Genomic DNA, 27362 nt, shown 5'->3' on the forward strand with positions numbered 1-27362 from the left:
TTTAGTTCTTGAACCCAACTGGAACCCAGTTCTCAGGGGATTCCACAGCATGTGCGCTGAGTGGAGTTGCTGCAGATTCCCAGGCCGGATTACCCTTAATCTGAGTCTGAAGACCCACTGGCCTGAAAATGATCTTCAGGCTTCCCGCCCCACTTGTCAGGGGTCCACATCCCTGTGGATGTGCTGCCACCTGCTGGAAGGATGACAAAAGTGACGACAACCATTTGCTACAAGGAGCTGCTTTTCTAAAATGGCTGCAACACCCTCACCCAAACCAAACCAGGAACCAGGAAGGCCTCCCCTCCACACTCCCACGGCTCCTTTTCCACCACACGCAGAGTACCACCCTCCAGCCTCACCTCGCCCCCACGCGCACCCACGTAACACCCAGGACTAACACTGCTGGACTGTTTCCTTTTCCTCGGGAGGAAACCTTAGTTTTTGGCTGTCTTGCCCCCACAGCACCTTAGAGGGGCTGAGGTTAACTGCCTGGCATGGTGGTTGCAGTATCACAGCACGAGCAAGCAGCAGATTCAGACTTGTGTCTCAGTGCAGGCCCCAACCTAAGAGCCAAGAACTCCTGCAACTAGGCTGCTAGCAGGGTCTGGTTCAAGCCTCACCAAGAGAACCCACCAAAACCCCACTACCACGGGCTCTCAATAGCACTACAGTTCTGAATAAGCATTGGCTGTGCTGGGCCTGAGCAATACTAACTCATGTTGCTGGCTGGACAAATAGTGCATTACACATTCAGTCTGACTTACACCCACATGCCTGTCAAAGCAGTCAGGGATGGTACCTGCTTGGGAGAAGGCTGCAGGGTAATGGAGAGGGCCCTGGAGACGATCTCATAGGCTCCCTCTTGGAAGGCCAGTTTGGGACAGGCTGACTTGCCATTAACCTGATAAAATATTCACGTGTTGGAGCGCCTGTCGTGGTGCAGGGGAAACAAATCCAACTAGGAACGATGAGGTTGCAGGTTTGATCCCTGGCCTCACCCAGTGTGATAAAGATCTGGCGTTGCCGGTGAGCTGTGGTAGGTCACAGACGCCAACTCAGATCTGGCATGGCTGTGGCTGTGGCATAGGCCAGTGGCTGTAGCTCCAGTTCAACCCTAGCCTGGGAACCTCCACATGCTGTGGGTGCGGCCCTAAAAGACAAAAAAAACAAAATCAAACAAAATGTTCAGTTACAACTATGCAGCCTTGCTATTATTTAGAAGATAACAGGCCTAATTCATGATTAGCTCTGATGGGCTCTGATTTATTAGAATTTCTAAAATCTACAAAAGAAGGATGCCAAAAGTTCATTTTAGCTTTTCTAACTGTACCAAACCTTCAATTGTCCTCCGCTGCAAAGCAGGCTCTGTCCTGGTCTCCGCCCGCAGTACCTGGAACACACTTGCTAAACCTTACATGACATGCACAGGCTTAGATTCTCTCATCCAACAGCAACTCATAAAATAGGACAAAATTAGGCTGTTTACCACCTTCAGTTTGCATTGCATTCTACTGGTACCATATTTTGATTTGGTACTTTTAATAGTCTAATTAGGCTAGTGTACCATCTGGAGTGCTCTTCTGTTTTACTAAGTATGTGTGTCAATCCCTTGACCTAGGCCTAATCATGTAACCTTTAATCAGAAAGGGGGAGGAGGGCACAGCAGAGAGCACCTAATAAGCGAGAGTGTTTGAGAATCTGTCATAGTGCAAAACCAAAGTCTTTCTTGCTGGCCTAACAGGAGCTTGTCGGGAGACGTCCCAACGATCCAACTGGGCTAGAAGGTCCCCCGTCGCCCCCCAGCCTCCCCGCGCCCACGCCTCCATTTGGTCCATTCATCCGGCTCGACTCCTCTTCAGTCACCGTCAATTCCACACTGCATATGCTTTGCAGGGCATATTTAAAGAGGCAGGAGCCAAGCGCCCCTGCCCTTCTTCAAAGAGCACTTTTTTAGGACACCTGACTCTGAGCTCTGCTTCTAAGTGGAACAAAACTGCTGTTCTAACAAGCCTTTTGTCACGACACGCAGGGCTGTGGAAGTTGGTCACCTCACCAGCCATGTCACCAAAACTGGCTGGGATACTTGAAACCAAAGCACCCAGCATTTCCATCAGGGGTGGGCTAGACCTGGAGCGGCAGACCTGGCTTTGCCCTGCTCCACCCTGAGCGATAGATACTCCAGGAGAAACACTCTAGGAAGTACAAGTCTGGCACCAGAGTTTAGGACTTTTAATCTGTCCCAAAGTTGAAGCAAAAATCATGATAAAACATTCTGCTTTCTTTTACAACCCCCCAAGGCAAGAAAAAAAAAAAAAAACTTCGTAGGAAAAAAATGGTTTTGTACATGGGAAGAAACAATATAAATTCAAAACTTACAGATAAGGGTTAGCTCTATCACTCATCTCTTTAAAAAGTTTATATCAATATCCAGTCAAAACCAACAGGGTTATCACCTTTGAAATGTTATCTATACGGATTTCCAAGGAGACCACAGGGCTGTACGCTGTCTTGGAATGTCCTCAGAAGGCTCTGCCAGTGATCAGGTAACAGAGTAAAAACCCCAGAGTCCTTTCTTTCAAATGGAAGAGGAACGACAGGGATAGAAGAAACTATTCAAACTTGGTCTTCTTTCCTTGTGGCTTGTGGTCTCCTCCTCCTCCTCCTCCTCTGCCTCCTCGGAAGCCGCCTCGCCCTGCAGGAAGGCAAGACACGTCCTTGAAAGGCTGGCTGCAGAGCTGCCAGTGCTCCCTCCCCAGAGGCTTGAGTGAGGACTTGGGGACTGAGTGATGCAGGAACCTGGGCCCGCAGGTTGGGAAGTGCATGTATGTGTCACAGGCACACAGTGAGGGGCCTTCCACGCTCCTTACCTCCAAAGCCTCCCCGGCCTCTGCCACCAAATCCACCGCGGCCACCTCTGCCACCACCTCGACCTCCAAAGCCGCCCCTGCCTCCTCCTCGGCCACCGAAGCCACCTTCGCCCTTAGGCTTGGCCCAGTCCAAAGTAACTTTGTTTCCATCAATTTCACCATCTTCCATGGCCTCCTTGGCGGCTTTGGCATCTTCCTCACTGTTGAAGTCCACAAAACCAAACCTAGAAACACCAAATGCAACTGCCCATTACAAAACACACATGGAATGGGTGCCCAGTTAACCTCACATGTGGACTAGTGATCCTGTGGCAATAAAGCAGCCCTGCTCATCAGGGAAGCCAAGACCCAGGGCAGAGCAGTGCCCGCGGAAAGCCAAAACTGGTTGTACTGACGGCGCGAGCTCCGGAATGTCTCACAGAACAGCTGAATGTACCTCTGTGAAGACAGAAGGCAACAACGCAGCTCTGTGAATTCTCTCTTCTTCTCGTGCGAATCCTAAACTGTCACCCACCGACAGAAAGGAGCTCAATGAGAAGGCACCAGATGGGAGCTCTCCCTCCTGGCGGATGCGGCACATGCCCTTACCCCTTGGAGGACCCAGTCTCCCGGTCAGTGACGATCCTTGCACGAATAGAGCCGTCAAACGACTCCTTTAATGTCTCTTCTGTGGTTTCCTCGGACAGACCTTTGACAAACAGTGTTTTGGATGGCTCTGGGGAAGAAAAATAAAAACCGCACCTTCACTTAAAGGCACAATTCCTGACACCCTGCTGGATTTGCACGTTGCAGTCTAGTCTGACTACTGAGAATGCGTGCCTTCGTGAAAGCTTTCACTTTTGAGCATCTATAAGCAAAAGCAGGTAAAGCGACTTGGGGCCCAGATGCTCCAATAAAAGACCAACCGCCCTCTCAAGTTTCCAATCCCCCGAGCCATTGAGAACCTGTCTCAGATCTTTATGGAAAACGGGAGAAGCAGCCAAGCATGTAAGACGGCAGTCCTAAAGCAGGCAGCTGAACCACCACACAGGACAGTGAACCACAGGCAACTCTGCTGCTCAGAGCCAACTTAGCTGGATCAGAACTTGACTATCTAGAGGAATTTTCTTGAGATTTCATCAGTTATTTCTCAGATAATCAGTCATCATATCCAGCATCGTTTACTCAGCAGCAGGCAACAGGAAAAAAAAGGTTCTTCTGACCATAAACAGCTAAGGCACAGCACCAAGGACCCACCCACCACATCCTGCGGATGAAGTAACTTACGGCTTCTTGCGTTAGGTGATCCCCTGGGTCCTTGCAACTCCAGTCTGATGGCTCTGCCCTCAATTTCCCTTTTATTACATGAATTTAAAGCTTCTTTAGCATCTTCAAACGAAGCAAATTCTATAAATGCATACCTGAGGATAAACAGTCAACACTTAGAACAGTCACCAAGCACAGAGCTCCTCTGCTCTGCAGCACCTGAGGCCACCAAGGCTTCTTCCTCAAGCACACACACAAAGGACGCAGCTGCCGCTAACAGCCAGGGACCGTGACGTCCCCTCCGTGATTGACCACAGAAAAGGCACCAATTCTTTTACCCTTTAGATTTGCCGTTTTGGTTCTGGGGCACTTTGATAAACGTTGCCTTCTCAAATACTTCCTGAAGGGTTTCTTCTGTGGCACTATAGGCAAGGTTGCTTAGAACCAGAGTTTTTGATTCACCTACAAATAAAAAGACGTCAAATGAAGACTGTGAAGTAGCACTTCTCAACTGTGGTCACAGCTACAGCTTGCTTCGTTCTTAAGAATGTTTATGCGTGAGGGAGTTACGCACCAACGCTGACACAGCTGGAATCCTGCTTGTCAGTCAATAAATCAAGTACCTAGTATGTACTGTTACACACGTCCTCTTCCCGTCACTCAGATGTATAAGCTGCCTACGGCTCAGTGTCTTCCTACAACACTCTTCTGATTTTAAGACACAATCTATGTCATTTACAGTATAAAACATACATATAAAGGAAACTGGACTTATCTATGTTCTGGGGTAAAGACCTCATACAGCTCTCATTCAAAACTCTCAATACAAACAGAGATATAATCAGCTTGATCTACATAAACCTGCACCCAATTAATCAGTCAACTTTTTATAAAAGACAAAGATGCAAAGGATTTCCCTCCATCAATTCCGAAACCCTGTATGGAGAACGGCCTATAAATTCTTACCACTCCAAGTGCTATTCTTTCCACCTCTAAAGTCTTGATTTTGACCTTTCTCTCCAGTGTAGTACAGGGAAATGGATCGCCCATCTATTTCTGTTCCCTGCTTTTCTTCCAAGGTTTTCTCTGCATCAGCTTCTGTCTTAAATTCTATATAAGCAATCCTACAATAGGAAAAAAAAATTTAAATCCACCTGATTTTTTAAAAAATTAAAGTCCGTATTAATTCTCTAATAATATATATATATTTTTCTTTTTGGGGCCACACCTCTATCATAGAGTTCCCAGACTAGGGGTTGAATTGGAACTGCAGCTAGTGGCAGGCCCACACCACAGCTCATGCCAACGCTGGATCCTTAACCCACTGAGCAAGGCCAGGGATTGAACTCATATCCTCATGGATACTAGTCAGGTTCTTAACCCACTGGGCCACCACAGGAACACCTAACACAAATGTTTTAATCTCAGCAACATGCCCTGATTTCAGATGAGTACAATAAAAATGCCCTTCGGGGTTTTCTGGCCATGCCATAGTACAGGGAAGTTCCTGTGCCAGGGATCGAACCCACAGCACAGAAGCAACTCAAGCCTCTGCAGTATTAACACCGTATCCTTAACCCACTGCACAAGAGAACTCCAAAATGTCCTTTGTCTTATACTAACTGTTCAGGTTTTGCCATCTTCCGCTTTTCAATTAAAACTTTTCTCCCACTACACAAAGTGTGCTAAATACTTCTTACAATAAATTCACTCAAAATTAAATCTATTATCTCCACTGTACAAATGGGAAATTGAGGCATGGGTTAGTTTAGTTTGCCCATAATCACATACGTAGGAAAGTTAGAACATTTCTTTTGTAAATTAGTTAAATGCATTCATTTTAATGTAACATTTCAGCAGACTTAAAACATACCCTTTACTCTTTCCATCCTTGCTGACTAATCTGATCTCCACGGCATCTTCAAAGACTTCTTTTAATTCATCCTGAGTAACTTTATAAGGCAGATTTTTAGCCAAAAGCGTTCTCGCATCTCGATCTAGACAAAAAACACAACAATGAACTAGATAACTTAAAAAGACCTTTCCCCACAGATCACCAAAGACCTACTGACACATAATAAAAGTTTTCTTCAAGAAATAATTTTTAATTTCATTCTTTTTTGTTTTAGGGCCACAGCCACGGCATATGGAGGTTATGTGCCAGGCTAGAGGTCAAACTGGAGCTGTAGCCACTGGTCTATATCATGGCATGGCCCAATGGGAGCCACATCACATCTACAACCCCCACAACAGTTCACAGCAGTGCTGGACCCCTAACCCACTGAGGCCAGGGCTCGAACCCACAACCTCATGGATAACTAGTCAGGTTCTTAACCCACTGAGCCACAACGGGAACGCCAAGAAATACTTTTTGAGATTCTACAATGTACAGGTGCTCTGTCATAACTGAGAATAAACTATGTGCTGAATACTTAGAACAAAGCTCACTACTAGATGGTATGTACAGAGTAGTTATGGCTCAGTATTTTTGAATTAAAAATATCATAACCACACTTGAAATGTAACCAGTGTGTATAGAGAAAAATACAAATGGAGTAGTTAGGGATCTGCTCTACTTCCAGTGACGACTATTAAGTTAACAATTTAGGTACATCTAGGAGTTCCCATCGTGGCGCAGTGGTTAATGAATCTGACTAGGAACCACTAAGAGCTTGCAGGTTCGATCCCTGGCCTTGCTCAGTGGGTTAAGGATCTGGCATAGCTGTGAGCTGTGGTGTAGGTTGCAGATACGGCTCGGTTCTGGTGTGGCTGTGGCGTAGGCCGGCAACTGTAGCTCCGATTCGACCCCTAGCCTGGGAACCTCCATATGCCTCGGGAGCGGCCCTAGAAAAGGCAAAAAGACAAAAACAAAACAAAAACAATTTAGGTATATCTAATCCATTTACTTACTTATTGATTTTTGCTGCGGCATATAGAGGTTCCCAGCTAGAGGCTGAACTGGAGCTACAGCTGTCGGCCTACGCTACAGCCACAGCAATGCAGGATCCAAGCCATGTCTTAGCCAAAGCTCCTGACACCACTGGATCCTTAACCCACTGAGCAGGGCCAGGGATCCAACCCATATCCTCATGGATACCAGTAGGGTTCATTTCTCCAGGAACTGCCCACTTTTAAAAAGTCTAACAAGCAGTGCCAGGCACTGCTGTAAACATTTAACATTCCAATTCATTTAATCCTCATAACATCACGAAGCAAAAAAGAAAAAGGTTAAACAATTGACCCTGGCTGACTCGTCTATATTTAATCTAATATAGATAAACATCATAAATAAACATTAACAAGTTACCTATCATATCATAATTAGCTAGAGTTTTACATACCTTTCTTACTGTCTTTTCCCTTTGGTTTTTCTAGTTTAATTTCATTGCCAAAGACTTTTAAACCAGTGAGTTCCAAGGCTTTTTCCAGGTCTTCAGCAGATTCAAAATCCACATAGCCAAACTTCCTTTAAGGTGAAGAGGACAAAAAAAGAAGTTACAGGTGGAGGAAGAAAAAACAAACCAAGCTGCACCGAACAAGAGCCACCTTCCGTGGGTTCTGGCAACAGAACACTAACGTGATGATGCGAACAGGGACTGAGGAAGTCGAAAAGCACCTAAACCACTGGGGCTGCAGGGAGCATCTAAGTACCAACGCAAGCTTCCCTCCAAGATGCTCATTAGCTACACTGCACACAGCAGCTGACGCGATGACAAAAGAGCCTTGCTTCAGCACTAAGACAACCCAATCCTGGAGTTCCTGCTGTGCCACAATGGGACCAGTGGCGTCTCTGCAGTGCCAGGATGCATGTTTGATCCTTGGCCCGGCACAGTGGGTTAAAGGATCTGGTGCTGCCAGAGCTGCGGCATAGGTCCCAACTGTGGCTTGGTCCTGACCCCTGTCCTGGGAACTCTGTATGCCGCAGGACAGCCAAAAAAGGAAGGAAAAAAAAAATATCCTATCTAATTAAAAGCATTAACTAACATAACATAGCTGTTCAGGTCTAATAAATATCTCTAAGAACATCAAATCTCATAACGAAACATGTGCTGTATCAAGAGTTAAGGGTGGGGAGTTCCCGTCGTGGCGCAGTGGTTAACGAATCCGACTAGGAACCATGAGATTGCGGGTTCGGTCCCTGCCCTTGCTCAGTGGGTTAAGGATCTGGCGTTGCCGTGGTGTAGGTTACAGACTCGGCTCGGATCCCGCGTTGCTATGGCTCTGGCGTAGGCTGGCGGCTACAGCTCCGATTCAACCCCTAGCCTGGGAACCTCCATATGCCACGGGAGCGGCCCAAAGAAATAGCAAAAAGACCAAAAAAAAAAAAAAAAAGAGTTAAGGGTGACTGGAGTTCCCATTGTGGTGCAGTGGAAACAAATCCGACTAGGAACCATGAGGTTGTGGGTTTGATCCCTGGCCTCGCTCAGTGGGTCAAGGATCGGGTGTTACCATTGTAGCATAGGTTGCAGATGTGGCTCAGATCTGGCATTGCTATGGCTCTGGCGTAGGCCAGTAGCTAATTAGACCCCTAACCTGGCAACTTCCATGTCGCAGGTATGGCCCTAAAAAGACCAAAAACGAAAAAATCCATTTGGGGTTTTTACAATTTGACAATTCAATGACTTAATTAATACCTAATCTCTGAACGCTCTTACATACACACATTTAAGCTAAGGTTCTACAAAGGGAAGGAAAACATGAGCAGATCCATGCGCAGAAGTACTGTGGCATTAACTGCTCCATACCTACCTAGACACACCAATTCTGACGTCGACAACAGCAAGATCATTTTTAGCAAAAACGTCACTGATACCCGTTTTTAATTCGGAAGCAGATTTGCTGAAGTTCAGGTTTCCAACAAAGAGATTGAAAGATGTAGTTGGTTCTGTGGCTGCACAAAAAAATTAACACAAATTTAGTCTTTCCTAAAGTATGGCATGAACTTCACTTCCAGTATAAAATTTCACAGCACATCAGCACATTGCAGTGTCACATCAGGTTTCAGTATTAAGTCCCTGTGTTGTTCATCCCGTGTGCTACTGACCAGGTGTCATTCGCCAGCCCCAATTCTCCAAGTTACCTTCCACCTTCTGTTTCTTGGCTTCAGGAGCTGCTTTCTGTTTGGCCATCTCCTTCTTTCGTTTTCCAGGGGCTTCTTTGACAGGCTCTAGACAAGATTTCAAACAATCTATGTGTCAGTCACAGTCAGCCACACATGCTCAAGTGTCTTCTTCAAACAAAAAAGTCAATGCACTTCAGAATCTTAACTCGATTACCTTCCTCCTCCTCCTCTTCGTCCTCGTCTTCATCTTCCTCCTCCTCCTCCTCCTCGTCCTCCTCTTCATCCTCGTCCTCATCATCATCCTCTTCATCCTCCTCGTCCTCATCGTCATCCTCTTCATCTTCATCCTCAGCAGTGCTCTTGGCCTTCACAGGAACAGCTTTTGCCGGGGCTTTTTTCCCTTTGGCTGGTACAGTCTCCATAGCTTCTTCTTCAGAGTCTGAAAGAGAAACCAACGAGTCTCAAGGGAACTCAGAATTACCCCAGTTCCAGGAAAATGTAAGGGGAAAAAAAAATGTACTCCTGCCCATGTCATTATGCTTAGCAGCCACAAGAAGAATTAACAGCACTTGGAGATAAACTCCTTCATCATGGAAAATACAAGATAAGCTGAAGTGTTTTACTCAGGAGCAGGCAACCATGCATGGGTACCCCACCAGTGCACCCCAACCAGCCAAAAGAAACCTTGCCATGCGTCCCATCAAAGGCCCACGTTGTCGGGAGTCGAGCACCACTGCCTGAACTTCAACCCTAATCTATCCTGCAAACAAGAACCCAAGCACTACTACACAATGCCTTACCATCTTCCTCCTCGTCGTCATCCTCGTCCTCGTCCTCGTCCTCATCTTCATCCTCCTCCTCCTCCTCCTCATCGGAGGCAGGAGCAGCAGCAGCAGCAGCAGCTCCTTTCACCACTGCTGGCTCAAAGTCGTCCTCGTCCTCCTCTTCGTCCTCCTCATCCTCTTCGCTGTCATCATCATCTTCCTCATCACTGTCTTCTTTCTTGGCATTCTTGCCATTCTTTGCCCCCTTAGCTGGAGCGGCTGCTCCCTTCTTACCAGGGGTTGCTACCAATGCTTTGGCTGGTGTGGCTCCCTTCTTGCCAGGTGTGGCTACTGCTTTGGCAGGTGTAACTGTCTTCTTGGCTGGTGTAGCCGCTGCCTTTTTGCCAGGAGTGACAACTGCTTTCTTTGCCGGTGTGGCAGCCGCAACCTTTTTTGTGGGGGAAACCATCACCTTCTTTGCGGGAGTTGGGGTTGCCTTTTTGCCTTTCTTCTGAGGAATAATAACCTTGATAATAAATAAAAACAAGCATAAGCCTGTTTCCAAACTCAGAGAGCCTTGGTCCATAATTGAATGCTTAATTGTAACCCTGCCTCTAGTTCAAGACATGCATTAGATGACAGCACATTAAACGGTAAGGGCACAGAACCCATCCTCTGTACAGCTGAAGTCACAGTCCTCAGCTTAGAGCATTCCCTGACAGGGACTCTGAAAACAGACTGTCTGGATACCACATGCCAGAGTGGTTTTAGCAAAGGTTTTAAATCTTAATTTTATGCCTCAAGAGTCTTTGCATTTGAAAATAACTCAACTTTACACACTCCTTTAAGGATTTTAAGCTGACACATGTAACCAAATACCTCACACAGACAATGGACTACCTGTTAGGCGTTATTAAATCATTTGGGGCTCTCATTGTGGATGGAGATAAAAGTTCACTCAACCCATATTCTTAGGACCAAAAGAGAAAACGAACAGCAAATAATCAAGCTGCAGTCATGCCTCAAAAATTTAATACAAACCAAAGAAAGCGTATTAGCTTGGTTAAAAAAAATCATCATTTATCTATACATAAGTCACACTCCAAACCACTTTTTGTGGACTATATAGCTTTTATCAGGTTATGTGCGTCTAGATAAAATCTTTACTAAGTTCTAAATTAGAAATATGAGCAATATAGCAATTAGTTTAGTTGCCTTTACAGTAGCTAGGAGTGATAAACAGTCAATGTTAACCAAATACAAGGTGGTGACCCTAAATCCACATGCTAATTTAACGGTGATTAGTACTACCAAGCCCATATAGGATAATAGAGACCAATTAATCCTACTTGGGGGGGGGGGGGGGGGGCTAAGAGAGAAATCTGGTAACGCTAACCTCTGACCTGTATATAATGCTCAGAGCTGGCATTTGCGGGACAGTTAACTGTCTGGGCTGTTTCTCCATCTGGTATATACGGCTAACATGTTGAAACTGGAAACCTGCAATGACTTAATCCAATATAATCACACCAAATCCTACAGGAGGCACATGAAAACTCCAGGCCTTTGCTCTCTCAAGTTCATTCCAATACTTTGCCTTATGGTATCCTGACAGGTCAATAAAAAGTTTGTGAAACACTCAAATTTTACAACAGTACACTTATGAATATAACCCGAGACTTGCCAGTATTTTCAGATATTCAACACCAACTCCTCCCATCCTCCATTTTATAGTTTAAGACAACTCGGCACTGAGTACCTCTTCTCCGCTGCTATCATCCTCTTCATCGTCTGACATTTCTTCATCTTCACTGTCTTCTTCTACCTCCTTTGGGGGAGGAGCCATTTTCTTGGGGTCGCCTTGATTTTTACCGGCCTAAAACAGACACAAACATAAGTGTGTTACACCTTCCACATTTCTGACCATTCTTCATAGTAAAATGGCAGTCATCTTGCTTAAAACCCCCTTTTCATACTTAAATACAATTAACATAAAACTATTCTTGATATCAATGTTAATATTAGTAGACAAATTCTAAACTCCCCGCATATTTCCTGTCAGGTTCTACAAATACCAACCTTAGGTAAAAACTCAAGGAAACCCTCTCCCTCCTGCCTTCCCTTGAATAAGGGCCAAAAAATTTTTCATATAGTCTACAATCGGACCTCTGTAACTGCAAGTATGAATAGCCCTTCAGCCAGGAGAAAATACCTTAAAAAAAAAAATCCTTTGGGTTAAAGTGTTGCACTTAATTCCACCCCCCTCATCTGTATTTAAGTTAAGGCAGCCTTTAAAAAAGAATTTGCAGAGAGTTTCCGGGTGGCTCAGCGGGTCAAGGATCTGGCATTGTCACTGCTGTGGCTCAAGTCACTGCTGTGGTGCGGGTTCAATCCCTGGCCCAGGAAAGTTCTGTATGCTACCGATGCGGCAAAAAAGTAAAAAAGAAAAAAAAAATTTAAATAATTCACATCTTAACCTTTAATCTTCCACCAAGTCTTTCCCCGAGGTATCAACCCCGCCCCTTTCAGCCCCCGCAGGACCACGTGGAGTAACTTGCAGGCCACCATGGGCGCACAGGTTGGCGCAAAAAGCACGCGGCAGGGCCTCCTTCCTGGAGACCAGCTAGAGTCCGCCCGCCCGGTCTGAGCCAAGACCCCATGGGCCGCCGCTCCCCGCCCGAGGGTCCAGTCCCCTCCGCAGGCGCCGCGACCCAAGCGGCGAGGCCCACGTGGCGGGCCGCGCATGGGGACACGTGCGTCCGGAGGCGGGGTGCTGCTCCGGCCCGTCGCAGGAGTTTGCCCTCATCCGTTCACTCCGAGGCCCAGAGCCCTTTCCCCGTGCTCAGCCCCTAAGTCCCACCCCGCCATATCCACCATTCGCGACACCTGCTGAAGCTCTTCACCTCGCCATCAAGCAGCCAAAAGCCGCGAGACCTCCCAGCTAATCGCGCGAGACTTCCCGCAGCATGGCGCCCTCGAACGCGCCCGGGACGGCGCGCAGGCCCTCCTGGCGGCGCCGCGCGCGCGCGCTCTCCTCGGAAAACAGGCCTCAATGTCCGTGCTCGCACCGACAAAACCTCTTACCTTTGCGAGCTTTACCATGATGGCGGCGGAGTGTGTGGCGGGCGAGTGGCGCAGGTAAGCCCAGAGGAACCCAAGCAACCTCGATGGCGGCCACTAGACCTGAAGATCCCAGAGCGCGTACGCTTAGCTGCCAGCTAGAGCTCGAGACTGAGACGAAAGACTGAGCCTGCCCAGTAATCGCCTCTGGAAAGGCGACGACGGCACCTCGTGACTCCGCTTCGACCAACCAGAGTTCGCGCTCCTCCCACAAGCCAATCGCGATCCTCTACCCGAGAACGGCGCGGGGCGGGGCGCGGGCGGGAGTGGGCGGGCCAAGGAGGCCAGAGAAGGGGGAGGGGATTCGTGGCGGCGCCCTGGGGGCGGGACCCGCTTTGTGCAAGGGCAGCGCTGATTGGACCGTGGGCGCGCGGTTCCCGGAGTGCCCATCCACTGCCCGCGCTCTCGGCGCTTGCGCCGTGGGACGGACATTTTTGGCGCCGCTTGTTCCCCGAACTCGGGGACGTTGAATATGGATGGTCTCGGGTTTCCAAACTTGTCTGGGACCCCCTCTACTAGAGAGATCTTGAGCTTCCTGGGAGGCCTCATGCGCGGCCCCGGTCCGCACTCTTCGATAAGAATTTGCTCCTTTTATCCGCTGATGAGCCCCCTGGAAATTTAGGGTCCACCCACGTTAAGGGCCCACCTTCGTCCCGCACGCTAACGAAACAGGAGCTAGAAAGCCCCTGTGTGCTTGAGACTGCCTCCAAAGGGACTCCCAGCCAGACCACGTGCCTGAAGCTGCCGCTGGAGTTTGCTGTAAGCAGCGAGAAAACAGTACTCAATTTCAAGAAACCTTGCACTAGATATTTTTCTCTACAGGGAGCACCTCAGTGGTCACCGGGATAAGGTGGGGAGAAGTTGTTGGTCAGGCCAACCGCAGAGCAGGGCCTTTAGCCACTCAAAAGTTTCCTCTTTGTTATTTGGACTAAAGCACCTATTAAAAAATGGTGGCTGCTACGATAGTGTCAGCAGATGGTCCAGGAGTCTGACAAAACAGTCAAAGGAAGGTACCCTGGCGAAGGCACGGAAGATTGCCTTTGCGTTGTGCTTTTGCCATTTATTCAGATGGGTCATGTGGCAAAACTTAGTGTCAAACTTAAAACCAGAGCACTCTCGTTGGTTTAGAGCCCGTGCAGGTAGGATGATTACATCCTGGACGTCTGGTACCTAATTGTTAACAAAACTGGGATGCTTTCAGCTATGATGATATTTCCCCAACTGAGCTAGTGTTCAGAACCACCTCTGGATCTAATTAAAGAGGTCTGGGATTGGGCCCAGGATTTTGTATTTTAACAAGGGCCTGTGGGGATTCTTGTGAGCAATCAAGTTATTTTGCAATTCTTACTAGAACTCTCCTGAGACTAAATGAAAAGGAAGCCCACAGATACCCACTGGGGCTCTCTGATCAGCAAAGAGGCTGGGGCCAGTCTATGGTCTGCACCCTTCTTTCTCGTGATCTGTGAGAAAGGTTTTCTGATTTTGAACTCGGATGGGGGCACAGAAAGAACTGCATAAGCCAAAGCATGGCGAAATGCAGTAAGAGCCCAGTGGTTGTTTTTGTTTTGTTGTCTTTTTAGGGCCACAACCTTTGCATGTGGAAGTTCGAGGTCTAGGGATCGAATTGGAGCAACTCAGGGTCAGAGCCGCATCAGTGCCCTACACCACAGCTCACAGCAATGCTGGATCCTTGAACCCACTGAGCGGAGCCAGGAATCGAACCCGAGTTCTCATGGATACTAGTTGGGTTCAGTACCACTGAGACACAACTGGAACCCCATGACTGTAGTGTTTACAAGCCATGTGGCACAGGACAAGCTTAGCGCACGCTTGGGAAGAGGCTGGAGAGATAAGCAGTGGGCATGGTCAAGTGACGGATGAGTTACAGAAATAGTGGCATGGCTGGCTTGGCATTCAGATCTCAGTTTATACCACCTCTGAAGAGGCCTTTCCCAACTCTACAGTGAGAAGTGCCCCCCACCTAGCATTTAAGGATCTGGTGTTGCTCCTGCTCTGGTGAGGGTCACTGCCAAGGGCCAGGGTTCAGTCCCTGGCCTGGGAATTTCCTCATGCCAAAAAAAAAGAAAAAGTGCCACCCAGAAGCTCCCTATTATATCACTGAATCCTCTGGAGGTACCTACCACTACCTGGCATTTTTCTTGGCTGTTTATTGTCTGTTTGCTCCTTCTCCAGCCAGGAGAACACAGACTTTGTTCTCTGCTGTATTCCTGGCACCTTAAACATTGCCTGACATAGTAGTGGTGAAAATTACTTGTGGAAGGAAGGAACTATTTAGGTAAAAGGAACAGTGGAGAAAGCCATTATGGCTTAGTGTTCCAGTGCCTTGCGCTGGAGTCAGTCTGGGATAGAAAAATAGTAACAGCTATTACTTATATAATGCTTACAAAGTTCCAAGCACTATTCTAGTTTTATGGGCATGTATCTGTGTATCTTATATACATATGCAAATTAACTTACTCTTAGAAAAAAAGTACCACTGTTTTACAGAAATTGGGGCATAGAGAGGTAAATGAACTTGTTCAGGGTCACATAGCTAGGAACTAGGATTTTTATTTATTTATTTGTCTTTTTAGTGCCGCACCTGTGGCGTATGGAGGTTCCCAGGCCAGGGGTAGAATAGGAGCTGTAGCTGCTGGCCTATACCACAGCCACAGCAACACCAGATGCAAGCCGAATCTGTGACCTACACTTCAGCTTACAGCAACACCAGATCCTTAACTCACTGAGCCAAGCCAGGGATCAAACCTGCGTCCTCGTGGATGCGAGTCAGGTTCGTTTCCGTTGAGCCACAAGGGGAACGCCTGGAACTAGGTTTTAAATTGAGACCCTGCTCTGTCATCCCAGTTTCTTCATAAATGGGGATAACAATACCTAACTTGGGGGTTGTTATGAGTATTTAGATGTGTAATAAGTTCTCAGTTAATATTAGTTATTGTTACTACTGACAGACTTGGTGACTTGAATAGAGAAGGAGAAAGGTTCGTTTATTTTCAGTATCTGTGAGTGTGTATATGCAAGTGGAGTGACACCAGCAGGGCTGCGTGGGGGAGTTCAGTTTCGGACATACTGAGTGCACGAGGAATACCTATCACTTATGCAATTGATTCTGTGGAGGTGGTCACATGACTGCAGACACAGGTGGTGTGAGGGACCAGCCTAAAGAGAAGCCAGAGTGAGGAGAGGAGAAGGGCTGGGTAGGCCCAGCCCCAGTGATGGGAAACATCTAGGGTGAGAGAAGGCCCAGAGGCAGAAGCAGAGTTGGAAAAAGGGAGTTTGGTAAACCCAGGGAAGAAAGAACGGTGGGTGTCCAATGCTACAAAAAAGTCAAATAAGGAGTTCCCGTCGTGGCGCAGTGGTTAACGAATCCGACTAGGAACCATGAGGTTGCGGGTTCGGTCCCTGCCATCGCTCAGTGGGTTGATGATCCGGCGTTGCCATGAGCTGTGGTGTAGGTTGCAGACGCGGCTCGGATCCCGAGTTGCTGTGGCTCTGGCGTAGGCCGGTGGCTACAGCTCCGATTCAACCCCTAGCCTGGGAATCTCCATATGCCGCGGGAGCGGCCCAAGAAATAGCAACAACAACAACAACAAAAAGACAAAAGGCAAAAAAAAAAAAGTCAAATAAGATGAGACCTGAAAAGGCCGCCTGGATTCTGTACTAAGAGATACTGGAGATGTTGAGCAGTGTCATGGGGGCAAAAGCCACTCTGCTGTGGATGGGGAAGTGGCAGTGCTAAGTGCAGGGCCCTTGTGGGATGCTCTGCTGGGAGAGGGAGTGGTCACACCTCAGGGAGAAAGATGAACTTCCTTATAACCTGTGGGGAAGGAGCCAGTAGAGGGAGGGATGGAAGCTTGAAGAGAGGACAAGATTGAGTGAGGCTTGGTCTTGGTCCAGACCAATGTGAGACTAAAGGTAAGTGTACCTGTGTAACCAACACAGAAGAGTAAGCCAGGATGTAGGCTCTGGGCGGACAGGGCTTACTGCCAGGCTGGCTCAGTGCCTCTTAGATGCCCAGGTGGTGTCTGGTGCATGAAAGTTGCTTAGTAAATGTCTATTCAATGGATGGAGTTTGGCTGTGAGAATTATAGTAATTCCTGGAGTTCCCGTTGTGGTGCAGTGGAAACAAATCCGACCAGGAACCATGAGATTGCAGGTTCAATCCCTGGCCTAGCTCAGTGGGTTAAGGATCCAGCATTGCCGTGAGCTGTGGTGTAAGTCGCAGATGCAGCTTGGATCTGGCGTTGCTGTGGCTGTGGTGTAGGCCAGCGGCTGAAGCTCCAATTAGACCCCTATTCTGGGAACCTCCATATGCCGCGGGTATGGCCCTAAAAAGCAAAAAAATAAAAATAAATAAAATAAATTTTAAAAAATTATAGTAATTCCTGCTGCAGATGTCTTCTTTTGAAAGACTAGGAAGCTGACTTTTAAAAGGGAAAAGGCTGGAGTTCCCTTGAGACACAGTGGAGTAAGTATCTGGTGGTGTCTCTGCTATGGCATGGGTTTGATCCCTGGCCCAGGAACTTCCACATGCCCCAGGCATGGCCAAATACATGAATAAAAGGAAAATGGTTGGATGAGAGTTTACTGGGCACCAACTGGCAGGAGAAAAGGAGGGGACACTTTCTAAAACTTCAAAGTATTAAGGAGTTCCACTTGTGGCGCAGTGGTTAATGAATCCAACCAGGAACCATGAGGTTGCAGGTTTGATCCCTGGCCTCGCTCAGTCAGTTAAGGATCCGGCGTCGCCATGAGCTGTGGTGTAGGTTGCAGACGCAGCTCGGATCCCGCATTGCTGTGGCTCTGGTGTAGGCCGGTGGCTACAGCTCCGATTAGACCCCTAGCCTAGGAACCTCCATATGCCTGGGGAAGCAGCCCTAGAAAAGGCAAAAAGACAAAAATAAATAAATAAAACTCCAAAGAGTTAAATTGAAATGTAAATAAGGGCATGTAAGTTGGTGCAGCAAGGATGGAAAACAGTATGGAGGTTCCTCAAAAAACTAAAAATAGAACTACCAGCAATTCCACTTCTGGGCATATATCCAAAGAAAATGAAATCAGGATCTCCAAGAGATACCTGCACTTCATTAAAATATTGTTCACATTAGCCAGGATATGGAAACAACCTAAGTGTCAACAGATGAATATATAAAAAAGATGTGATATATTTAAAAATTTTTGATTCATTATGTTGTACATCTGAAAATTATATATTATAAATAAACTATATCTTAATTAAAAACATATATATATATAGGAGTTCCCATTGTGGTATAGCAGGTTAAGGATCCAGTGTCTCTGCAGCGGCTAGGGTCATTGCTGAGGCAAGATTCAATTCCCAGTCCAGCACAGTGGGCTAAAGATCCAGCATTGCTGCAGCTGTCGCTCATATTCAATCCCTGGCCCAGGAACTTCCATATGCTGTGAGTGCGGCCCCCCCAAAATACACACACACACACACACACATAAAGAAGATTTGCTATATATACACAATGGAATATTACCCAGCCATAAAAAAGAAATCCTGCCGTTTGCCACAATACTGATGGACCTTAAGGTCATCAGGCTAAGTGAAGTTAGCCAGACACAAAACAAATACTGCATGGTGTCACTCATATGTGGAATATTGAAAAAATAAAAACCTCATAGAAACAGGGAATAGAAAAGTGGTTGCCAGGAGCTTGGAGGTGGAGGAAATGGGGAGAAGTTGGTAGAAGGTACAAACTTTCAGTTATGAGTGAGTAAAATCTGAGGACCTAACATAAAACATGGTGACTATATTGATAACACCATATAACTGAAATTTATAAAGAGAGTAGAACTTAAATCTTCTCATCAGGAGTTCCCATAGTGGCGCAGTGGTTAACGAATCCGACTAGGAACCATGAGGTTGCGGGTTCGATCCCTGCCCTTGCTCAGTGGGTTAATGATCCGGCGTTGCCGTGAGCTGTGGTGTAGGTTGCAGACGCGGCTCGGATCCCGCGTTGCTGTGGCTCTGGCGTAGGCTGGTGGCTACAGCTCCGATTCGACCCCTAGCCTGGGAACCTCCATATGCTGCGGGTGTGGCCCAAGAAATAGCAAAAAAAAAAAAAAAATCTTCTCATCAAAGAATATGATAGGGAGGGAGTTCCCATTGTGGCTCAGTAGGTTAAGGATCTGGCCTGTCGTCACTGCTGTGGCCCAGGGCAATGCTGTGGCTTAGAGCAATGCTGTGGAGCACATTCGGTTCCTGGCCGGGGAACTTTCAAGTGCCGTGGGCGGGGCCAAAACATATGTGAGATGATGGATGTGTTAATTAACTACCTGAGAAATCCTTTGGCAATGTACAGGTATATCACACCGCCACAGTGTACACTTTAAATGTCTTAAAACGTAATGTATCATACATCACAGCTGAAATTGTAAAAACAGAGCATCTAAAAATAAAGTTCAAAAACAAGTAAAAAGTTAAGTAAACACCAAATGAAGTAAATTGCCTGCAGCCAGAACAGAGAAGAAGAGATTATTGTTTTGAAGAGGCGATGCCTCTCAGGAATGGACTGCACTGGGTTTTTGGAGGAGCGGGAATTGTAAAATCTTAACCTCCCCTGACTCATGATGGGCGAACGTGAAATCGTGCCTCTTCACTGTGTGGCCTTCTGCCTCCGTGTTTTTCATTAAATGAAGGCAGGAAGGAGTGTTCTCTTTTCCAAAGTATGTGCTTAGGTACTAAGAATAAGGCAAAGAGGGACCCATCCACATCCTCAAGGCACCTGAATCTACAAGTCTGGAAGGGAAACTTGCATGGCTACCCAGATGCCCAGAAATGAACGTAAGGCTTCCTCCAGCTTTATTCTATTGCCACCAGGGTCCGAATACTCCCCATCCCCACCCCATAACCAGGGCCACAGCACCTGTGCATTGTAGATTGGCAGGAGTGCAGGAGTTTTCTTTCCAGATGTGCCTTTTTTTTTTTTTTTGGTTTTCTAAAAGTGAATTATTTGTTGAATTGTAACACACACAAATGGCACAAAGTTCAAAAAGTTCAAGGAAAAAAAACCACAGTAAAGGAGTTCCCACTGTAGCTCAGTGGGTTAAGAACCCAATGTTGTCTCCATGAGGATGCAGGTTTGATCCCTGGCCTCCTTGCTGACTGGGTTAAGGATCCAGCCTGGCCCCAACCTGCGGCATAGGGTCTCAGATGCAGCTCAGATCTGGGGTTGCTGTGGCTGTGGCCTAGGCCAGCAGCTGCAGCTCCAATTTGACCCCTAGCCAGGGAACTTCCGTGTGCCACAGCTGCGACTGTTAAAAAATGTACATAAACCATCCCCCCAACCCCACGGAGGCCCCCCCTCCCCCCGCCCCCACCCCGAGTCCTCTAGCCACCCTGACCTAGGGCAGGGTCAGCAGTAGTCTTTTCATCCTTGTGGATTCAGCCAGTGTGTTTACAAAGAGACAGGAGTACTTATTATATCTCATGCAAATGCACTGTTCCGAACTCTTCCCTTCTATTTATTAACTAGGTTTATCTGATAACTCCTGCTTACAGTGCCGCCTCCGCCTCCTTCTTCTAAGTAGCTACAGAGTGTTCCTTATGCAGAAGGATCATTTATTGAGCCAGCTTCCACGGCTGGACATTTTGGGTTGTTTCCTGTGTTTTGTTACTACAAGTTCCGCAGTAAATAACCTTTTTATCTACTTCATTTTGCACATGTACAAATTGCACCTGAAGAATACTTAAGTATTGAACTGCTGGGTCAAAGGCTATGGGCTTTCACATTTTGATAGATGACCTCCCAAATGCTGCCTTTGCGTGGGGTTTTTGGTGGCAGTTCCAGCCAAGAATCAGCCAGCTAGCCGGGATTATCTGCTGCCCCAGAGCACCATACACTCAGCAGGGAGGGACTGGGTGGGGTAGAGGTCTGAGGCTACCGTATCCCCTAGAGGCATCGCTCTGATTCTTTTCCCCGAATTTTCACACTGGGGAGTTTGACCAGCTTCTGACACTAGCCTGGAGTCTCAGAGGCGTGAAGCAGTTGCTGGCTGGCGCTTAGGCTGGTGTTTCCACCCAGGAGGCCCCCTGAGAACCTGAGCAGCTTCATCTGCCAACTCAAGAGACTTGGGAGTCAGCCCTCAGCGCCTCACCCGCACCCAGTCCGGGCCCACGGTCAGCTCTCCTGTCTACGCCAGGAGGCTGGGCCGTTCTGGACAGAAAGCTTGTGTGGACACAGATCCCGGATCTCCAACAGTCCCGCTCTCAGTCTTCCAGGAGCTCCCGAGTGGATCACTTGGTCCCATTCCCATCCCCCCAGCAGGGATTCCAGCCTCCTCTCCCAGGAGGGCCCTCCCCCCTCCTCCCAGGTACCCCATCTTTCCCCCAGGGCATTCCACCTTCTGAGTTACACACAGCCCTAGCCTTCCACCCTCCAGGCCCAAGGGAAGCTGGAATCTTTCCCTAAAACAACACCTTCCCTCCGGCCAGGAGCCCCTCCACCCGCGCCTGGGGCCCAGGCCCCAGGAGCTGCTCAGCCGCCCCTTCCCTCCTTCTGTCCTTTACAGGAATGAACTTCTGAGCAGAGTGACTGCCAAGCCCCTCAGGCCCTGCAGGTCTCCGGGTCCCTGTTCCAGGGGGGACAGGAGGACCCGGGCAACCTTGGGTGGCCAGCCCAAAGGACACTTTCAGGTCTCACCTTCTGGACCTTTCTTCTGCATCTTCCTCAGCACTTCTCTGCCTCCTTCCTCTCTGCCCACCTGTCTCCTCCCTCCGAGTTCTCTCCCTGGATGGCCCCTGTGGCTCCAAGGCCTCAACTCCCTTCTGGGTGAACCCCCACCTCCTGCCCCTCTGCTTGGGCCTTCTCTAGTTTTCGGTCCACCTTCCCATGACCACTGCCCCCTGATGGAGCCCAGATCAGGGTCTCTCCAGGAGCCACTTTCCTCCTGAGCCCCAGGCAGCTCCCCTTGGTGTCCTGTAGTCATCCAATTCCCAGTGTCACGAACAACTCAGTTTCGGAGTTCCCATCGTGACTCAGCAGAAACGAACCCAACTAGTATCCATGAGGATGCAGGTTCGATCCCTGGCCTCCATCAGTGGGTTGGGGATCCATCATTGCTGTGAGCTGTGGTGTAGGTCACAGATGCGGGTTGGATCTGGTGTTGCTGTGGCTCTGGTGTAGGCCGGCAGCTAGAGTTCCGATTAGGCCTCTAGCCTGGGAACCTCCATATGCCACGGGTGTGGCCCTAAACAAACAAACAAACAAAAAACCCGCAAACAACTCAGCTTCTTCCTCCATCCACTCTCCCATACCTCTGTAAACAAGACACAGCAACCAGCCCTCCCAGGCCAGAGCTGGGTGCTGTCTGAGAGCCAGGCCTCCTCCTCGGCCCCCACATGAGGTGCTGCCCACCGCCTGGCCCCCAGGTGCTTGGGGTGGGGGTTGTTTGCTTGTTTGTTTGTTTTTACCTACACTGCAGCTTGCAATGACGCCGGGTCCTTAAGCCAGTTTCGGGGCCAGGGATCAAACCTGCCTCCTCACAGAGACATCAGGTCCTTAACCTGCTGAGCCACAACACCCCTCAGGTGTCTTCACACTTGTCCCCTCCACTCTTGCTACTGTTTCTCTCTGACTTTGAGCCTTCATCATCCTGCCTGGATTGAGGCAGCAATTCTGACTCGCCTCCCTGACACCAATCTTGCCCCTCTATCTTAATCTCTCCATGGCCACATGAGTGTTTTTTCAATCAACAAACCCATTCTCATAATTAAAAGGTTTCAGTGACATCTCCTAACCAGCAGGACGAGCTCAGCCCACCATGGAAAGCCCACTTCCTGCTGCAGAGACTCGGACTAAGGTGAGATGAATGAGGCCTTTGTCTCAGGCACAAGATCTCAGGGATGCCGGGAACCCAGTGATCAAGATAAATCATATCTCAGTGCAGAATTTTTTCGTTACTGTGAAAAATACACAATGAACACAATCAAATCTTTAAAACCCACAGGAGGAGTTCCCTTGTGGTGAAGTGGGTTAAGGATCCAGCGTCGTCACTGCAGTGGCTAAGTCACTGCTACAGCTTGGGGTTGATCCCTGACCCAGGAACTTCCACATGCTGCAGGCTTGGCCAAAAATAAATGAATAAATGAATATATACATTAAAAAAACAACAACAACAACCCACAGGGAGTGTTCCCCTTGTGGTACAGCAGAAACAAATCCAACCAGTATCCATGAGGATGTGGGTTTGATCTCTGGCCTCACTCAGTAGGTCAGGGATCTGATGTTGCTTTAAGCTGTGGTGTAGGTTGCGGATGCGGCTCGGATCTGGCGTGGCTGTGCCTGTGGCTGGCAGCTGCAGCTCTAATTCGACCACTAGCCTGGGAACCTCTAAATGCTGCAAGTGGGGCACAAAACAAAACAAAACACACCTCAGGATCAGAACTGCTGATGTTTCATTGGCCTCAGGCTCCACTACGGCTTACATAGTGTTATTGACCTGTCTTTATTTAAAACTTGATATTTTGCTCATCATGGATTTTCTTGCACTACTTTTTTTTTCTTTCTTTACAATTTTTTTTTTTTTTTTGGTCTTTTTAGAGCCACACTGTGGCATATGGAGGTTCCCAGGCTAGGGGTCTGGTCGGAGCTACAGCTGCCAGCCTATGCCACAGACACAGCCATGGCAGATCCGAGCTGTGACTGCGACCTGCACCACAGCTCACAGCAATGCTGGATCCTTAACCCAGTGAGTGAGGCCAGGAATTGAACCTATGGTCTCATGGATACTAGTCAGATTCGTTTCTGCCGAGCCATGACAGGAACTCCTTGCACTACTTTTGGAAAGAGAGCCATTCTTACAATATTCAGTTTTCTGTCCTAGAACATGTGTTTCATATCTTCTATTAAAGTATTGTACTGGGAGTTCCCATCATGGCTCAGCAGTTAACGAAGCTGACCAGGATCCATGAGGATGCGGGTTCGATCCCTGGCCTCGCTCAGTGGGTTAAGGATCTGGCATTGCCGTGAGTAGTAGTGTAGGTCACAAACCAGCTCGGATCTGGCGTTGCTGTGGCTGTGGTGTAGGCCGGCAGCTGTAGCTCCTGGGAATCTCCATATGCTGTGGGTGCAGGCGCATAGAAAAAGCAAAAAAAAAAAAAAATTGTACTGATTACTGAGTTTTTAGCCTTCAACTCTGCCCCCAAGGCAACTGTCCCACCCTAATCCTGGTCCCGTACCTTGCTGTGACCTCCAGGCTTTAGCCAACTGGACCACTGGCCTTCCCCCAGGACCCTCTGGACTCTTCCTCACATGCACCTGTGCCTGTGCTCCCTCCCCAGTCTGCGACTACCTCCCCCAACCCCTGGCCTCCTGATGGACCTTCCAGCTTCAGCCACCTCTTCCTGGAGGCCTCCTGTTATCCTCAGACGGGGTTGAAAACTCTGCTTATAAAGCACCAGCTGCCACAGTGCCTACAGCTGAGCATGCTTCCGGGTCTGCTCTCAGCTCAGCAGTGAGCTCCTTCAGGTCACGTAGAGTTCATTCTTTTTTTTTCATCTTAATTTTATTTAATTAATTAATTAATTTTTGCTTTTTAGGGTAACACTTGTGGCATTTTGAAGTTCCCAGTTTAGGGGTCGAATTGGAGCTGCAGCTGCCTGCCTACACCACAGCCACAGCAACATGGGATCCAAGCCGCATCTTTGACCTACACCACAGCTCACAGCAATGCCGGATCCTTTAACCCACTGAGCAAAGCCCAGGGATGGAACCCCAGTCCTCGTGGATACTAGTTGGGCTCCCTGCTGCTGAGGCACAGCAGGAACTCCAGGAATTCATTCTTTCAACCTTACCAGCCTCTACAGTCTCAGCACACAGCTGGTGCTCAATAAATGCTGATTCTGTGAATGATGCCCACATACTTAGAGCTGTTGGAGGATCTTCAGGATTAGCCACAAAGTACTCAGGAATTCGAATGGATGTTCCAGACATTGGAGGTCCCAGATAACTCCAGGGAATAAGGCAGCTGCTCTAATCCCAGCCCATGGCCACCTTGCCTGAGCTGAGACACCTTGCCTCTCCTGAATCCCGCTGTCCCCCACTGGGTCTCTGCCTCCGCTCCTGTTCAATCCCCTGTTGTCCTCCTGGGTCTGTGCGGAGGATTGAAAGAAGGTAAAGCTGAAAGCAGCTGAGGGTCTGGACCTTAGCTTAGTAGATTCGAAAACTTGAACCCCCCCGCCCCGCACCCATGGCATGTGGATCAAACCCTCATCACAGTTGTGGCCTGTGCCTTGGCTGGTGGTAACACTAGAGCCTTAACCCAAGGCACCACAAGAGAAGGGCCCAGAAACCTAAACTTTTAAGATTATTTAAACCTCTGGAGTTCCCTTCATGGCGCAGTGGTTAACGAATCCAACTAGGAACCACAAGGTTGCGGGTTCGATCCCTGGCCTCGCTTGGTGGGTTAAAAATCTAGTGTTGCCGTGAGCTGTGGGTGTAGGTCACAGAAACGGCTCGGATCCCGCGTTGCTGTGGCTGTGGTGTAGGCCGCCAGCTACAGCTCCGATTTGGCCCCTAGCCTGGGGACCTCCATATGCTGCGGAAGCAGCCCTAGAAAAGACAAAAAAAAAAAAAAGATTATTTAAACCTCACACCTGTTAGGATGACTGCTATCAAAACAAACAAACAAACAAACAAAGCCCCCAGAAAACAACAAGTGTTATTAAGGATTCGGAGAAATTTAGAACTCTGTACTGTCAGTATAAATGCAAAATGGTGCAGCTATTATGGAAAACAGTAGGGTGGTTCCTCAAATAATTAAAAATAGCAGTAACACTTCTGGGTATGGATCCAAAAGAACTGAGAGCAGGGTCTGAAAGACACGTGCACACTCCTGTTCAACAGCCAGCTCTGGCTGTTATTCATAATCACCAAATATCCCAAATACCCATAAGCGGGTGAATGGATATAACAAGTGAAAGGAAGGCATCCCCTTCGTGGCTCAGCGGTTAATGAAACTAACTAGGATCCATGAGGATGCGGGTTCGATCCCTGGCCTCACTCAGTGGGTTAAGGATTCAGGATTGCCATGAGCTGTGTTGTAGGTCGCAGACGCCGCTCGGATCCAGCTGTGGCTGTGGTGTAGGCCGGCAAGTACAGCTCTGACTCAACGCCTAGCCTGGGAATCTCCATATGCCACAGGTGTGGCCCTAAAAAGCAACAAACAAAGTTGTTCTTTTTTTTTTTTTTTTTTTAAAAAGGTTAAAAAAAAAGAAATTTTTAAGGCACTGTACCACATGGCTGAACCCTGAAGACATTATGCTCAGTGAAATAAATAAATCACAAAAAAAAACAAATACTGCATGCCTTCACTTATTTGAGGTGTCTAGAGCAGTCAAATTCATAGATACAGGAAGCAGAATGGTGGTTGCCAGGGGCTGGGAGGAGGGCAACTCGAAGATGTGTAATAGGTGTAGAGTTTCAGTTTTGCAAGATGAAAAACTTCCGGAGATTGCACAACAATGAGACTATACCTAACACGACCGAACTGTATGCTTTAAGATGTCTAAGACGGATTTCTCTCTCTTTTTTTTTTTTGGTCTTTCTTAGGCTGCACCCCAGCATATGGAAGTTCCCACCCAGGCTAGGACCATGGACCAGCAGCTGATTTGACCAGGTTAGAGGTCAAAACGCAGGATCAGAGCCACATCTGCAACCTACACCACAGTTTGTGGCAACGCCAGATCCTTAACCCACTGAGTAAGGCCAGGGATCAAACCTGCGTCCTCATGGATATCAGTCAGATTTGCTTCCGCTACACCTCGATGGGAACTCCTCTAAAATAATTTCATTTTATGGAGCTCCTGTCGTGGTGCAGCAGAAACGAATCTGACCAAAAATATAAAAGGATGTACAATACAAAATTTCTCTTGCACTCCTGTCTCCCATTTTCCTGGCTCCTATCCTCTATCTGCACAGGTAACTGCTTTAAAAATGTGTTATGGAGTTCCCGTTTTGGTTCAGTGGTTAACGAATCCGACTAGGAACCATGAGGTTGTGGGTTCAATCCCTGGCCTTGCTCAGTGGGTTAAGGATCTGGCATTGCCGTGAGCTGGGGTGTAGGTCGCAGACGTGGCTCGGATCTGGCGTTGCTGCGGCTCTGGTGTAGGCTGGTAGCTGCAGCTCCGATTCAGCCCCTAGCCTGGGAACCTCCATATGCTGTGGGAGCGGCCCTAGAAAAAGGCAAAAAACAAAAATAAAAATAAAAATGTGCTAACCGGAAAAGACAGAAACCATGTACTCATCTCAGCAGAAGCAG

At 48.0% G+C, this 27362-nt stretch overlaps 1 protein-coding gene and 3 non-coding genes across 4 annotated transcripts; all 4 read right to left on the reverse strand.

The window, feature by feature from the left end:
- Positions 1–2214: 2214 nt before the first annotated feature.
- On the reverse strand, positions 2215–13198 carry NCL (nucleolin). The gene is made up of 14 exons (XM_047773749.1): positions 13023–13198; positions 11698–11814; positions 9975–10464; positions 9389–9613; positions 9193–9279; positions 8862–9003; positions 7454–7578; positions 5986–6109; positions 5079–5236; positions 4451–4574; positions 4134–4267; positions 3456–3582; positions 2868–3091; positions 2215–2692 (listed from the first exon to the last, which is right to left on the reverse strand). Exons 1-14 carry the CDS (start codon positions 13038–13040, stop codon positions 2610–2612), a joined length of 2178 nt encoding a protein of 725 aa, XP_047629705.1. The 5' UTR covers positions 13041–13198; the 3' UTR covers positions 2215–2609.
- LOC125123787 (small nucleolar RNA SNORA75) lies at positions 3276–3408 on the reverse strand. Its single transcript, XR_007134165.1, has one exon. It is a non-coding gene; the product is annotated as a small nucleolar RNA SNORA75 (small nucleolar RNA).
- LOC125123795 (small nucleolar RNA SNORD20) lies at positions 3941–4020 on the reverse strand. Its single transcript, XR_007134172.1, has one exon. It is a non-coding gene; the product is annotated as a small nucleolar RNA SNORD20 (small nucleolar RNA).
- Positions 9081–9150, reverse strand: LOC125123794 (small nucleolar RNA SNORD82). The gene has a single exon (XR_007134171.1). It is a non-coding gene; the product is annotated as a small nucleolar RNA SNORD82 (small nucleolar RNA).
- Positions 13199–27362: the final 14164 nt, after the last annotated feature.

Source organism: Phacochoerus africanus, chromosome 3 (genome assembly GCF_016906955.1).
Source record: "Phacochoerus africanus isolate WHEZ1 chromosome 3, ROS_Pafr_v1, whole genome shotgun sequence".
Classification (NCBI taxonomy): Eukaryota; Metazoa; Chordata; class Mammalia; order Artiodactyla; family Suidae; genus Phacochoerus; species Phacochoerus africanus.

What these genes read in the sequence shown, in the direction of transcription:
- NCL (XM_047773749.1), bottom strand. An exon ending in TGACGACGAGGAGGAAGATG is followed by an intron (nt 9,614 to 9,974) that starts GTAAGGCATTGT and finishes TTTCTCTTTCAG; the next exon opens with ACTCTGAAGAAGAAGCTATG. An exon ending in AGGCCGGGGAGGCTTTGGAG is followed by an intron (nt 2,693 to 2,867) that starts GTAAGGAGCGTG and finishes GCCTTCCTGCAG; the next exon opens with GGCGAGGCGGCTTCCGAGGA.